The following is an 11,217-nucleotide window of genomic DNA, read 5'->3' as shown; positions in this document are numbered from 1 at the left end:
TGCCAGCGTGTGCAGAGACGCAATTAGGAAAGCAAAAGCTCATCTCGAATTGAGATTGGGCAGAGATGTCAAAAACTACAAGAAAGGGTTCTTCAGGTGCGCACCAATGTGGAGAAACAAAAGGAAAGTGTTGGGCCACTGTTAAACCGGAGAGGGGGATCAGTCACCAACAGTGCTGAAGAGGCAAAGGTTGTCATCACTTTCTCCACATCTGTTTTTTCCAGCACTGTTGGGCTCCACACTTTGGGATCAAAAATCCAAGTTGGTTCAAACACAGACCCACCATCAGCGAAGAAAGAGCTGATTTGTGAACTGTTAGGGGAACTTCACTCCAGCAAATTGATGGGCCCTGACATTCTCCACCTAAGGGCATTGAGAGCTGGCTGACATCCTTGCGAGGCCACTCTCCATAATCTTTGAGAAGTCGTGAATATAGGGGGACATTACTGAAGACTGGAAGAAGGCTCATGTCCCCCCCATCTACAAGAAGCCCCATCTACAAGAAGGGCTTAGAGGAGGATCCAGGAAATTATAGGCCCATCAGCCTTATTTCAGTCCCTGAAGCAAATCTTCCTGGGGGATCTCACAAGTCAAATGTGGAAAACCCAACATGGAGCCACCAAATGCACATCATGCTTGACAAACATCGTCACCTTCTACTACAAAGGAACCTGTTTGGTTGATGTGGGCTGAGCAGTGGACATTGTCACCTGTATTTCTCCAAGGCTTTTGTTACAGTTTCCCGCAGCCTCCTGCTAGAGACATGGATGCGTTCTGGTCCGACAAGTGCTCCATTCCAAGGGTGGGGAACTGGTGGATAGGCCATGCCTTGAGGATGGTGGTCTACAGCTCCCTCTCAAACTGACAACCTGCCATTAGTGGGGTCCCCAGGGATCGATATTGGACCAAACGCTGTTCAGCATCTTCATAAGTGATCTGGATGATGGGGTCATGTGTCCCCTGATGGAGTTTGTCTATGATTGAGGAAGTGGACACTTCCAAGGTGAGACCGCCCTTGCAGGAAGACCTGGATAGGCTGGAAGAGTGAACTAACAGGAACCTTATGAAATTCTATAAGTGCAAGGTCTTACACCTGGGAAAACATAATCCAGGAGTACAGCACAGGCTGGGGAACAGCCCTGTGGGAGGAGACCTGGGGGTTCTGGAGGACACCAAGCTCCCCATGAGTGAACAGTGTGTTGCTGTGGCAAAGAAAGCTAACGGGATACTGGGCTGCATCAACAAGGGCATCACCAGTGGAGGTAAAGAAGCCATCATCCCACTCTACTCAGTGCTTGTCAGGCCACACCTGCAGTGCTGTGTGCAGTTTTGGTTCCCACTATACACAAAAGATGTGGACAGGCTGGAGAGGGTCCAGAGAAGGGCCACAAAGATGATCAGAGGCCTGAGAAGCCTGGCATGTGAGGAAAAGGCTGAGAAAATGGGGTTTGAGGAAAGGAGGCTTAGGGGAGACCTTATCACCGTGTTCCAGTATTTAAAGGGTGGCTGCACAGAGGAAACTTCCTTGCTAGGAGTCACATGGAAAAGATGAGGGGTAACGGGTCCAAGTTCCTCCTGGGGAGATTCCAATTGGACACAGGAAGAAAATTTTTCACAGTGAGATCCATCAGCCATTGGAATCACCTGCCCAGGGAAGTGGTGGGTTCCTCTACACTGGACACTTTTATGATACAGCTGTGGCTGATCCATCCCATCCAGAAAGTGCTTTTGCCAAGAAAGGATGAATCCTTGAGGTCCCTTCCAACCTGATGTTAGGATCACAGAATCATGAAGTGGTTTGAGTTGGAAGGGACCTCAAAGCCAGTTCCACCCCCTGCCATGGGCAGGGACATTTCCCACCAGATATGGTTGCTTCAAGCCACATCGAACCTGGCCTTGAACACCTCCAGGGATGGGGCAGCCATGGTTGCTTTAAAGGGAGTTAATTTCTTTGCCCAACTAAATCTCAAGCACCAGCCTGGCTGGAACTAGCGGGGTTATGCACCTGAAATCCAGAGTCATGCATGTCTTCTTGTTCCCTTCCCTCCAGGGAATAACAGTCAGCAGAGAAAAGGGGAGCTTCAAGCAAGGCGCAATCTGGAAACGCACAGTGGAAACACAGCTCTGGTGCTCCTGCTTCTTGTTGGCTGGGCAGAGGTGCAGAGGTGCTGGGCAGCACTGGGCTCGCCATTCCTATGTCACGAATGTCCAGCCTCCTCTGGAGATGTTCAAATCTCATTCCTGGAGTTTAGGCTTGGCTCTTGGTGCAGGCATCACAGCCCTGCTCCAAGCTGCACATCCGCAGCATGGCCCGGAGCCTGGAGAGGCTGGGGGTGGCTGGAAGAATTCTTTGAACACAGGACTCTGGTGGGGTCTCACCAGAGCGAAGCAGAGGAGCAAAATCCCCTCTGTCACCTGCTGGTCCCACTGCTTTGAATGCAGCCCGGGACATGGCTGGTTTCTGGGCTGTGAGCACACATTGATGGATCATGTTGAGCTTCTCATCCACCAGCTCCCCAGGTTCTTCTCTGCAGGGCTGTTCCCAATCCATTCTCCATCCAGCCTGTAGCTGTGCTTAGGATTGCCTGAAGGGGATGATGAACTTGTGTGTGTGGTCTAACTCATTCTTTCCCTAGGATGGGTCACACCTCACCACGCAGACCCCCCCGGCAAGAGCAGGAATCAGGGAAGCCTCAGGTTGAACCTCAAAAACAACAGCCAAGTCAAAGGTGGCCATGAGTACCTCAGCTGCTGAGTCTGTGGTCACCTGAGGGGCTTGAGGGCGTCACAGACTGTTGGAGCCCAGCTGCAGGAACCCCCGTCTGTGTCACCAGTGTTGTGGGAACAGCCTCATCACCCCTCATCTCCAAGAGCTGCTTGGGGTGAGGGGCTGCAGGAGGCGGTGAGTCACACTCTTCGCTAGAAGGAATTCATTTCTATTTTGGCCCTGGAAACCTGCTGCGCTCCAATTCAGTCTCTGGGAATTGTGGTTTCCTACTTGATTCCAGGTTTGCTCAGCCCCACCATGACCTGACAGGACTTTCCCAAGGTGTGAGCTCTTCCGTGTCGAAACCTGCTGCACCCACCCAGCACTGCTCAGCGCCAGATTTCCCTCGGGACAGCAGACCTCGTGGGAGGGCTCTGTCTGACGATTTCTGCAAGCTGCCTGCCACGAACACTGCTCCTTTCAATTTCATTTTGCCTGCTGCAGCTCCACCCAAGGCACAAGGGTGCCCAGTGCAGGGGCTCTGGGTCACTGTGTCAGCAGCCTCCCAGAAGAGCCGCAGAGTCTCAAGCCCGTTAACAGCGACACAGGAAATGCAGGCGGCATTGGGGTCATGTGTGATGACTGCTCTGGTGAGCATGGCAAGAGGAGCAACGACGCCATGGCTAGGGGACAGGGAGGCTTTGATTTGGGAGTGAGGTGGCCAGCCAGGCTCTGTCTTGCCAAATCCATTCAGGCACAGACAGAATCTCCGAGGTGGCCGGGGCAGCGCAGGAGGGAACCTCCCAAACAACTGCATTTGGGCATTAAGGAAGGGACGGCGGCGTTGCGTGCTCTCAGGTGCTCAGTGAGTATCTGGGTGTCTCTGCTGTAGATGGCTCATGAAGCAGAGCGGCTGAGCCACCCCACCAACCCTGCTCATCCCCAAGGCCCAGGGCAGGCGAGATTAGCGTGCCATGTACCTGCTCTTGGCCCTGTGTGCCGCAGTGCTGTGCCTCGCTGGGGAGCCCCTCGTACCCACCGCTCGCTGCCTCACCTCCCACTTGGCAGCCATACAGATCGGGATGCTGCTCAAAGGCACCTGCTACCTGGCTGAGGAGATCTTCCACCTCCAGTCCAGGTGAGCCAGTGCCGGAGAAGAGCTGGCAATGCTCTGCTATGCTCTGTGCACTGGTCTCCATCAGCCTCCTGTCTCTTCCTCTTCCTCTTTTTCCCCTCTCCTGCCTGCCATATGTCTATGGATCTCTACATCTCCTCCCTATGGTATCTCCCTAGCGTGCCCTTTCCCTGGGGAACAGATATCAGACCCTAGCCTTTCCCCACCACCCAGTATCAGAGGGCTGGTGATCGTCTCTCCTTGCTGTACAGGGCAACATGGCATCTGCTCCCCCCCGAGATCTGTGGGTGCTGCAAGAGACCCAAGCCCTCCTGGCTGGGGGCACCTACGGTGCTACAGGGCTCTTGGGCTCTGTGCTGCTCTAGGAATTCAGTGGCACTAGAGGGAGGTGGGACCATCCTCTGGCCAGTGACTCATGGGCTGCAGATGCTGGGAAGGTGGCCACCAGCCTCTCTCCTGTCTCTCTTTCCAAGCCAGGCACCATGACAGCTTCTGGAGGGTGCTGAGCACCTGCTTCCCACTGTGCTGGCACAGACCTACGCTGGTCATCTATGGCTTAGCCTACATGGCTCGTCCCGATGAAGATGTGCAGCCGCTCAGACTCCAGCTTGGCCTGGCCAGCTTGTGCCACCTCCTCATCCTCACTCTGGGGCTCCATTTAAGGCACCAACACCTCTTGCCTGGCCAGGCTCTCCGGGGAACACTTGAGCCCTGAGCAGTCGCAGGGACACGTGGCCTGGCTCTGTGTGGCCCCTGCACATGCAGCCCATCCACACACAGAACAGCTGATCTTCTCGGCTCCATGGTGCTGGGAGCCAACAGCAGGGCCAGGCTGCCTCTGAAAGAGCACAACCCCCCTGAGCACTTCTAAATCTGTCAGTCAAGCTGGCGTTTGAGGGGAAAGAACAGCCTAGGTGGTCTGCAAGGGGTCATCAGGCATGCTGTGGGCAGCAAAGCCAAGCTCCAGGTCCCTCTGCAGCATTGGGAGGGCTCTGCTTTACCATAGCTGAACTCGAAGGGGAGCAGGGTCACATAGGATTTGGGGAGGGTGACTGATGGGTGTCTGTGGGGCTTCAACACCCATTTCCACCTAAATGAACACATAGAGCAGGCAAGGGCCACCGGTGGCCCTGGAAATGCCACCATCAGGTACTGGGATGTCTCCTCCCACTTGCTGGAAGTACCGGGCAGATGCACAAGTTGTAGTGGGAGAAGCAATCCTAGCAGAGGGTGCAGCCAGGAAGGTGTCCACCTCACCCCAGCATCAGCTGCCTCGCCTGCAGGGGCTGGGGAAGCTGTCAAGGGCTCTTGGCACCGTTGGCCAATATGGCTCTGGAAGGTGGCAGCAGAGTCCCTTACTCTCCAGATCTCTTTGGAGAGGGTGGCCACTCTCCGATCCTCTTTGGAAGCTGGCTGTTGAGGAAGAGCCCAGGAGACTGTTTGTCACTGCTGGTCTCTTTCCTCCCCTCTGCAGAAGCCCTCAGCAGTGGAAGTGTCTGAGATGTCCGAGAGGTCCAAGCAGAATGTCGCTCATGGGCTTGCCTGGTCTTATTACCTTGGGTACCTAAAAATAGTCCTGCCGCGTATGTAACTGCTTCCCTGCATTATCAGCCCTGCAGATAGAAATAGCTCCTAATAACAACCCTCCCACTTTTACAGGGCTAGCAGGGAAACAGGGAGTGAGCTAGAAAGGAGCTGTTCTCACACACAGGCACCTCTGCCTGATGCTCTCTTCCACCAGGAGTGAAGAAGTCAATGGAAGAATTCAGCAGAAACAACCCCATGTCAGCATGCAGGGAGACCTAGAAGCTCCACATCTTGTTCCCTCTGAGCTGTGAAGTCTATGATGATCTGGAGAAAGCAGACAGCAATATCCAGTACATGACAGACCTCACCGAAACCACCCTGACCCGAGTTGGTACCAAAAAAATGGTCTACAAACACAGCCTCTACATGATCAGGGATGATGACAACAAGGTACGGAGAGTGTGGTGGTGGGAAAGCAGTTGGCATGCGTTAGCCAAAGGTCTTCCTGGCCTCGTATCCCAGTCCAAAAGTGTTCATAAGGGCAGGACAGCGTCCCCTCTCCCGTTAGATACTCCTAGCTATCAACAGGCTTCCGCGAGATGGAGAGGTGCTGTCCATGCCAGCTGTCTGCACTGCTTCCTCCTAGCTGCCTCCTTCCAGGCGCAGCCCTTGCAGGGACATAAAGCTCAACCTCTCCTGGAGGTGAGTCTGGAGGTGAGTCTGGATAACAGCAGAAAAGAGCAGATGTGGGATCCAGAGCGTCACCTCCCATGGCACAAATGAGTGTTCCCTTTTGCTGTTGAAGAGAATCATAGAACCACTGAATTGTTAAGGTTGGAAAAGCCCTCTAAGCTCATTGAGTCCAACTGCCAGCCCAACCCCACCGTGCCAAATAAATCATGCCCTGAAGTGACACGGCCACATGTTTTCTGAACCCCTCCAGGGATGGGGACTCCATCACTGCCCTGGGCAGCCTCTGCCAGGGCTTCACCACTCCTTCGATAAAGAAATTTTCCCAATATCCAATCTAAGCCTCCCTGGTGCAACTTGAGGCCATTCTCTCTTGTTCTATCCCTTGTTCCTTGGGAGGAGAGACCAGCACCCACCTCACCACAACCTCCTTCCTGGGAGCTGCAGAGAATGATAAGCCTCCTCTTCTCCAGACTAAACAGCCCCAGGTCCTTCAGCAGCTCCTCATAAGGCTTGTTCTCCAGCCCGTCCTCCATCCTCACGCTCCATGTCCTTCTCTCCCACCTTGCAGCACTGGCTCTGTGCAGTGGAGTACGCCACACTGCTGCAGTCCCTCTACGCCATGTCCCAGGACAAGTGTGCTGCCTTCAGCTGGGAGGACTGCCTGAAGCAGGTCAAACTTTTCTACCGGACCTTGGAGGAGATCTTGCAAGGCTCCAAGGAGTGCATGGGCACCTACCAGCTCATTGCGTATGAAGGTGAGTGAGCAGGGAAAGCGCGAGCCCAGCACAGTGACCAGCGCAGTGACCTCAGAGCAGGACAAACATGGGAAAGCAGGCAGGATCCATGCGATGCTTGGCTGATCCCCCTCCTCTGATGGCCAGGGAGGTCCTGCAGCAGTGGGAGGAGGGAGCTGCCTCCTGGCACTGCTTGCAGAGGGTCTCAGATGAGCGGGGTAGATGCTGGCAGGGCTGGTCCCTGTTGGAGTCCCCAGAGGCACCTGAGCACACAGTCTTCCCCTGGGGCAGCAGGAATACTCCCTCAAGGATTAAGTAGAACAGTGGGCTTCCAGGGGAAGGAACAGCTTTCTTCCCTGCTGGTGTTCTAGTATCAGGACAGGTGTGCTGGCTCAATAGCAGTTCCTCTGGACAGGAGCCAGGCTTTCCCAGCTTGCCATCTTCCTTTCCCTTCTCCTCACCTCCGGCAGAGCAGCAGGGCTTGAAGAAAGCTTGGTGCTTCTTGCTGCAATGAACCTCATTGGTTTGCAAAGGGAATTCAGCACTTCTTCTGAAAGGGAGAAGCATTCTGTCCAGCAAGGCAGTCCCATCACAAGTACTGTTGGGAATCCAGCACAAAGTGCCTGGAATTTACTCCCTGCGCTTTGTGTTTTGAGTTTCTTCTTCAGGGAGTGCAAAGACAGGGTGAGAGGAACAGTTTTGAGCTGATAGAGGGGAGATTGAGATGAGATCTTAGGGAGAAATACTTTCCTGTGAGGGTAGGGAGGCCCTGGCCCAGGCTGCCCAGAGCAATGGTGGCTGCCCCATCCCTGGAGGTGTTCAAGGCCAGGTTGGATGGAGCTTGGAGCTGTCTGACCCAGTGGGAGGTGTCCCTGTCCATGGTAGGGGGTTAGAACTGGATGGGTTTGAGGTCCCTTCCAACCCAAACCATACCATGATTCCATCATTCATTCAAAGTTTCTAACTAAGAAAACGTGTTTGGGCTCCTCAGGATATTCTGCATGGTTTAGGGCATCTCTCAGACTCTGCTCCCTGCCCAGACCCCTGCCTTGGGTCAGGCCAGTGAAGATGGGGTTTGTCTTCCTTCTGTTCCAGACTCAGGAGAAACAGAAAGCCAATTCTTGTCTCGTGAGATCCTCTGGCACCTCCAGCAGCAGCACCATGAGGAGTACGCCGTGTGTGAGGGGAACTAGCCACCTACCCCGCCCACAGGCCTCAGCTCCTCAGAGCTCAGCCTCTAGATCAGCACGTCCAACCTGCTGCAGCCTCTGCGGAGTGACTGCTCCTGAAGCTCTGGCAGCTCCAGCGCTGCCTGGTCCTGCCTCTCCACCTCTGGGCTCTGGTCCTCCTTCCCCAAGCCTCTTGCAGGAAGCACAATCCCCAACCTCCTGCAGGAACTGCCCACCAAACCCTACAACACATCATGTTTGATGGGAACAGCTGGCTCAGACTCCAGCCCGGTGACACGCTTCCCATTTTCTTTGTTATCCCATGTACTAATCCATGGGTGGCTGGTTTTTCTAATCTGCTTTGATTTGGGTCACATAAAAGCATTCTCCTCTGGGACAACTTGCATTATCCTGAATCTTGGGAACAATGAGCAGTTTGCCCTTGGACATCCAGAGGCGTTGGATGGGGCTTTGGAAATTCCAGCCATGAGTGTATATGTGTTTGCTAGGTCCAACATATTCAGCCAGCCTGGCCTGGCTAATCCTGTGGCTTCTGCAGAAACAAGGAGCATGTGCAGGACTTCCAGGGTACTCAGCCTGATGGACCCACACATGAAAATCCTCACTTTCCACCCATTTGGGATGTGGAGGTGGGAGAAGAGAAGGTTGGGCCTTGGGAGCTCTGACATTCGGTGCTCCCACAGTGCAAGGAACCTCCCTGGTTTTGCTCCATCCAGTAATATCATGCTGAGCACTGCCTGCAGTGCCTGCTGATGCCCTTTGTGCCCACATTCCTCCCAAGCACTCTGTGGAAGCATTTGTCCAGCTCCAAAGGACACGCCAGACTCCGTGGAGCACTGGGAAAGGGGCAGAGTGCTGTCCTGAGACAACTTCCATAGGGTTCTTGGTACAAGACATCTCACGCTGCTCACACCTCTGTGCCTGGAGCTGAGGTATCCTTTGACTGCTCAGCAAGCCAGGTCCTCCCTGCCTTCTCATAGAATCATGGAATGGTTTGGGTTGGAGAGGACCTTGAAGACCATCCAGATCCAACCCCCTGCCATGGGCAGAGACACCTCCCACTGGGTCACGGAGCTCCAAGCCCCATCCAACCTGGCCTTAAACACCTCCAGGGATGGGGCAGCCACCACTGCTCTGGGCAACCTGGGCCAGGGCCTCCCCACCCTCACAACAAAACATTTCTTCCCAAGATCTCATCGCAATCTCCACTCTTTCAGCTGAAAACCATCCCCCCTCATCCTGTCCCTGCACTCCCTGATCCAGAGCCCCTCCCCAGCTTTCCTGGAGCCCCTTCCAGCCCGGAGCCTTCTCTTCTCCAGGCTGAATCCGGCACTCTGCCCCTTTCCCAGATCATGGCTGGGCACTGCGTTCTTTGTCAGCCCCAGGCGGTGGCCAAGGTGAAAGAAGGGCAGGAGGATGCGTGTCCCACTCTGGGAGCAGAGCAACCTGGGGAGCAATCCCAAGTGAAACAGCCAAGTGAAACTCCCTGGAACAATGGCTTTGATGCCGGGGGCTGTGTACACCCAGCAGGCAAGATGGCAGCGCTGGTGGGACACCAGGCACGGTGGCAGCCGCCAGGAGCTGCTTTAGGAGCACCCGGGCTGTGCTGTGTCCCAGGACAGCCCAAGGGGCTCCAGCACAACAGTGCTGCGTCAGCCTTGTCTGCTCCACAGGGCTCAGAGGGCTCAGCAGAGCCACCCCCCGAGATTCTCCTCTGAGGGGAAGGAGAAAAACCTGGGTGTCCTATTTTGGATGAAAGCTTGGATGATTGCAGTTTCTACTGGGGAGAAGGCAGCCTGGAAAAGCCTCAGCCTGCAGCTGGCCAGCTGACCAGGCGTGAAGCCTGTGGAGCCAAGTGCTTCCCAGCCTCCCGAGGAGACCCAGCAGAGCTACCATGCACAGCTGGCAAACTGAGGCACAACGCGCTTCTCACCCAGCTCCTCTAGCACCTTTTGGAGCCTTTTGGATTCAAAAGGGCCATGGGACTTGCTCAGACTCCTGGGCAACAGGCAGCCCAAGGCTAGTAAGTGCTTGGATGTCCTTTCCCTCATGCCTTGCCAGTGGGCAAGGCTCCCAGGATGCCTGCAAGCCCCTGGAGCCCTGTAAGACAGCGTTTTTTGCCCCTGGGCTGGTACCACCCTTCTGGTCTGAGAGTGCCCTCGGTGCCGAGACCTTCTGCCCTGAGTGAGACCTGAAGAGGGACCGACTACAGCTTATTCCTGTCATCTGAAGCCACTCACGAAAGAGCTCCAGTTCCTTCTCAAGCTTTCCTTCCCAGGATAAAACTGCTCTTAACCTGGCAGTTGCCTCTCGGCAAAGCAGCCAAGGTGAACACCAGGGCTCCATCTTTCACATAAGTGGGAGATGCCTTTCCCCAGCTCCAGTCCAGCGAGCTCACAGAGGCGACCTGGCTGCATGTTTGTCCTGCTGGGACTGGGAATTGGAACCCATTTCAGGATTCAGTAAAACCTTAATCTGCAGCCTAATCTCCGGGTTCTGCATCTGTGTGAAAGAGAAGATTGACAGATGAAAGGGCTGCAGGGAGGGCTCATGACAGCAAAGGACGCTGCAAAGAGCCAGCTCCTTCTGGCCTGCTGCTTTGCAGAGGTGCCAGGGATCTTTGCCAAGGCCTTTCGCATGTGCCGAGTGCCTGGTGCCACGCTGGCAAGAGCGAGGGAGCAGGGAGCTGTGCTGGGAGCCACGCGCCCCTGGTGCAGGAGCTACCCCCTAGGGGTCTGGCCCTGGGGCACAGGCAGCAGGACACGGATCCTGATCACCCACCTCCTGTTTCAGAGCAGCAATCCCAAAGGCACAGCACAAATGCTGTGGCCATCACCTGAGATTCATGGCACCAGGGCTGGGCTCAGGAACACAGGAATAGCCAGAAGCAGCTGCATGAGCAGCAAAGCCAACATCTCTGCAGGTCCCTAGGGTTTGTGCCTTCAGATCCACTGAGAATCCTCGTGAGGCACAAAGACAATCTCCTCGTGGACACTCTGCTCCCCTCTCACATGGGCACTCCTCACTGCACCTTCCTGAAAATGACTGATCCCCATGGATGGTAGAAAGACAGGCACAGTCCCAGAGGAAACCTGGCAGCACAACAACAGATTCTGGGGGCACCTCCAACCTGACCTCTCAGGCACAAGCCTTGGGGCACAGGACCATCGCTCCAGGCCCAACCATCAGAGAGAGGTCCTGGACACAGCGCTGCAAGCTCCAGGCATTGCT

The 11,217-nt window shown here is 55.0% G+C and overlaps 1 protein-coding gene across 1 annotated transcript; it reads left to right on the top strand.

Annotated features, from left to right (window-relative positions):
- Positions 1 to 1,183: 1,183 nt before the first annotated feature.
- STING1 (stimulator of interferon response cGAMP interactor 1) lies at positions 1,184 to 8,347 on the top strand. Its single transcript, XM_054079702.1, is given in 7 exon segments — positions 1,184 to 1,262; positions 3,626 to 3,845; positions 4,320 to 4,500; positions 5,317 to 5,425; positions 5,584 to 5,819; positions 6,631 to 6,817; positions 7,892 to 8,347. Coding segments are annotated over 7 exon segments (1,206 nt in total). The 3' UTR covers positions 8,086 to 8,347.
- The last annotated feature ends 2,870 nt before the right edge of the window (positions 8,348 to 11,217 follow it).

Source organism: Cuculus canorus, chromosome 14 (genome assembly GCF_017976375.1).
Source record: "Cuculus canorus isolate bCucCan1 chromosome 14, bCucCan1.pri, whole genome shotgun sequence".
Lineage (NCBI taxonomy): Eukaryota > Metazoa > Chordata > Aves > Cuculiformes > Cuculidae > Cuculus > Cuculus canorus.
Note: the sequence above shows the minus strand (reverse complement) of the source record. Positions and strands in the feature narration are given on the sequence as shown.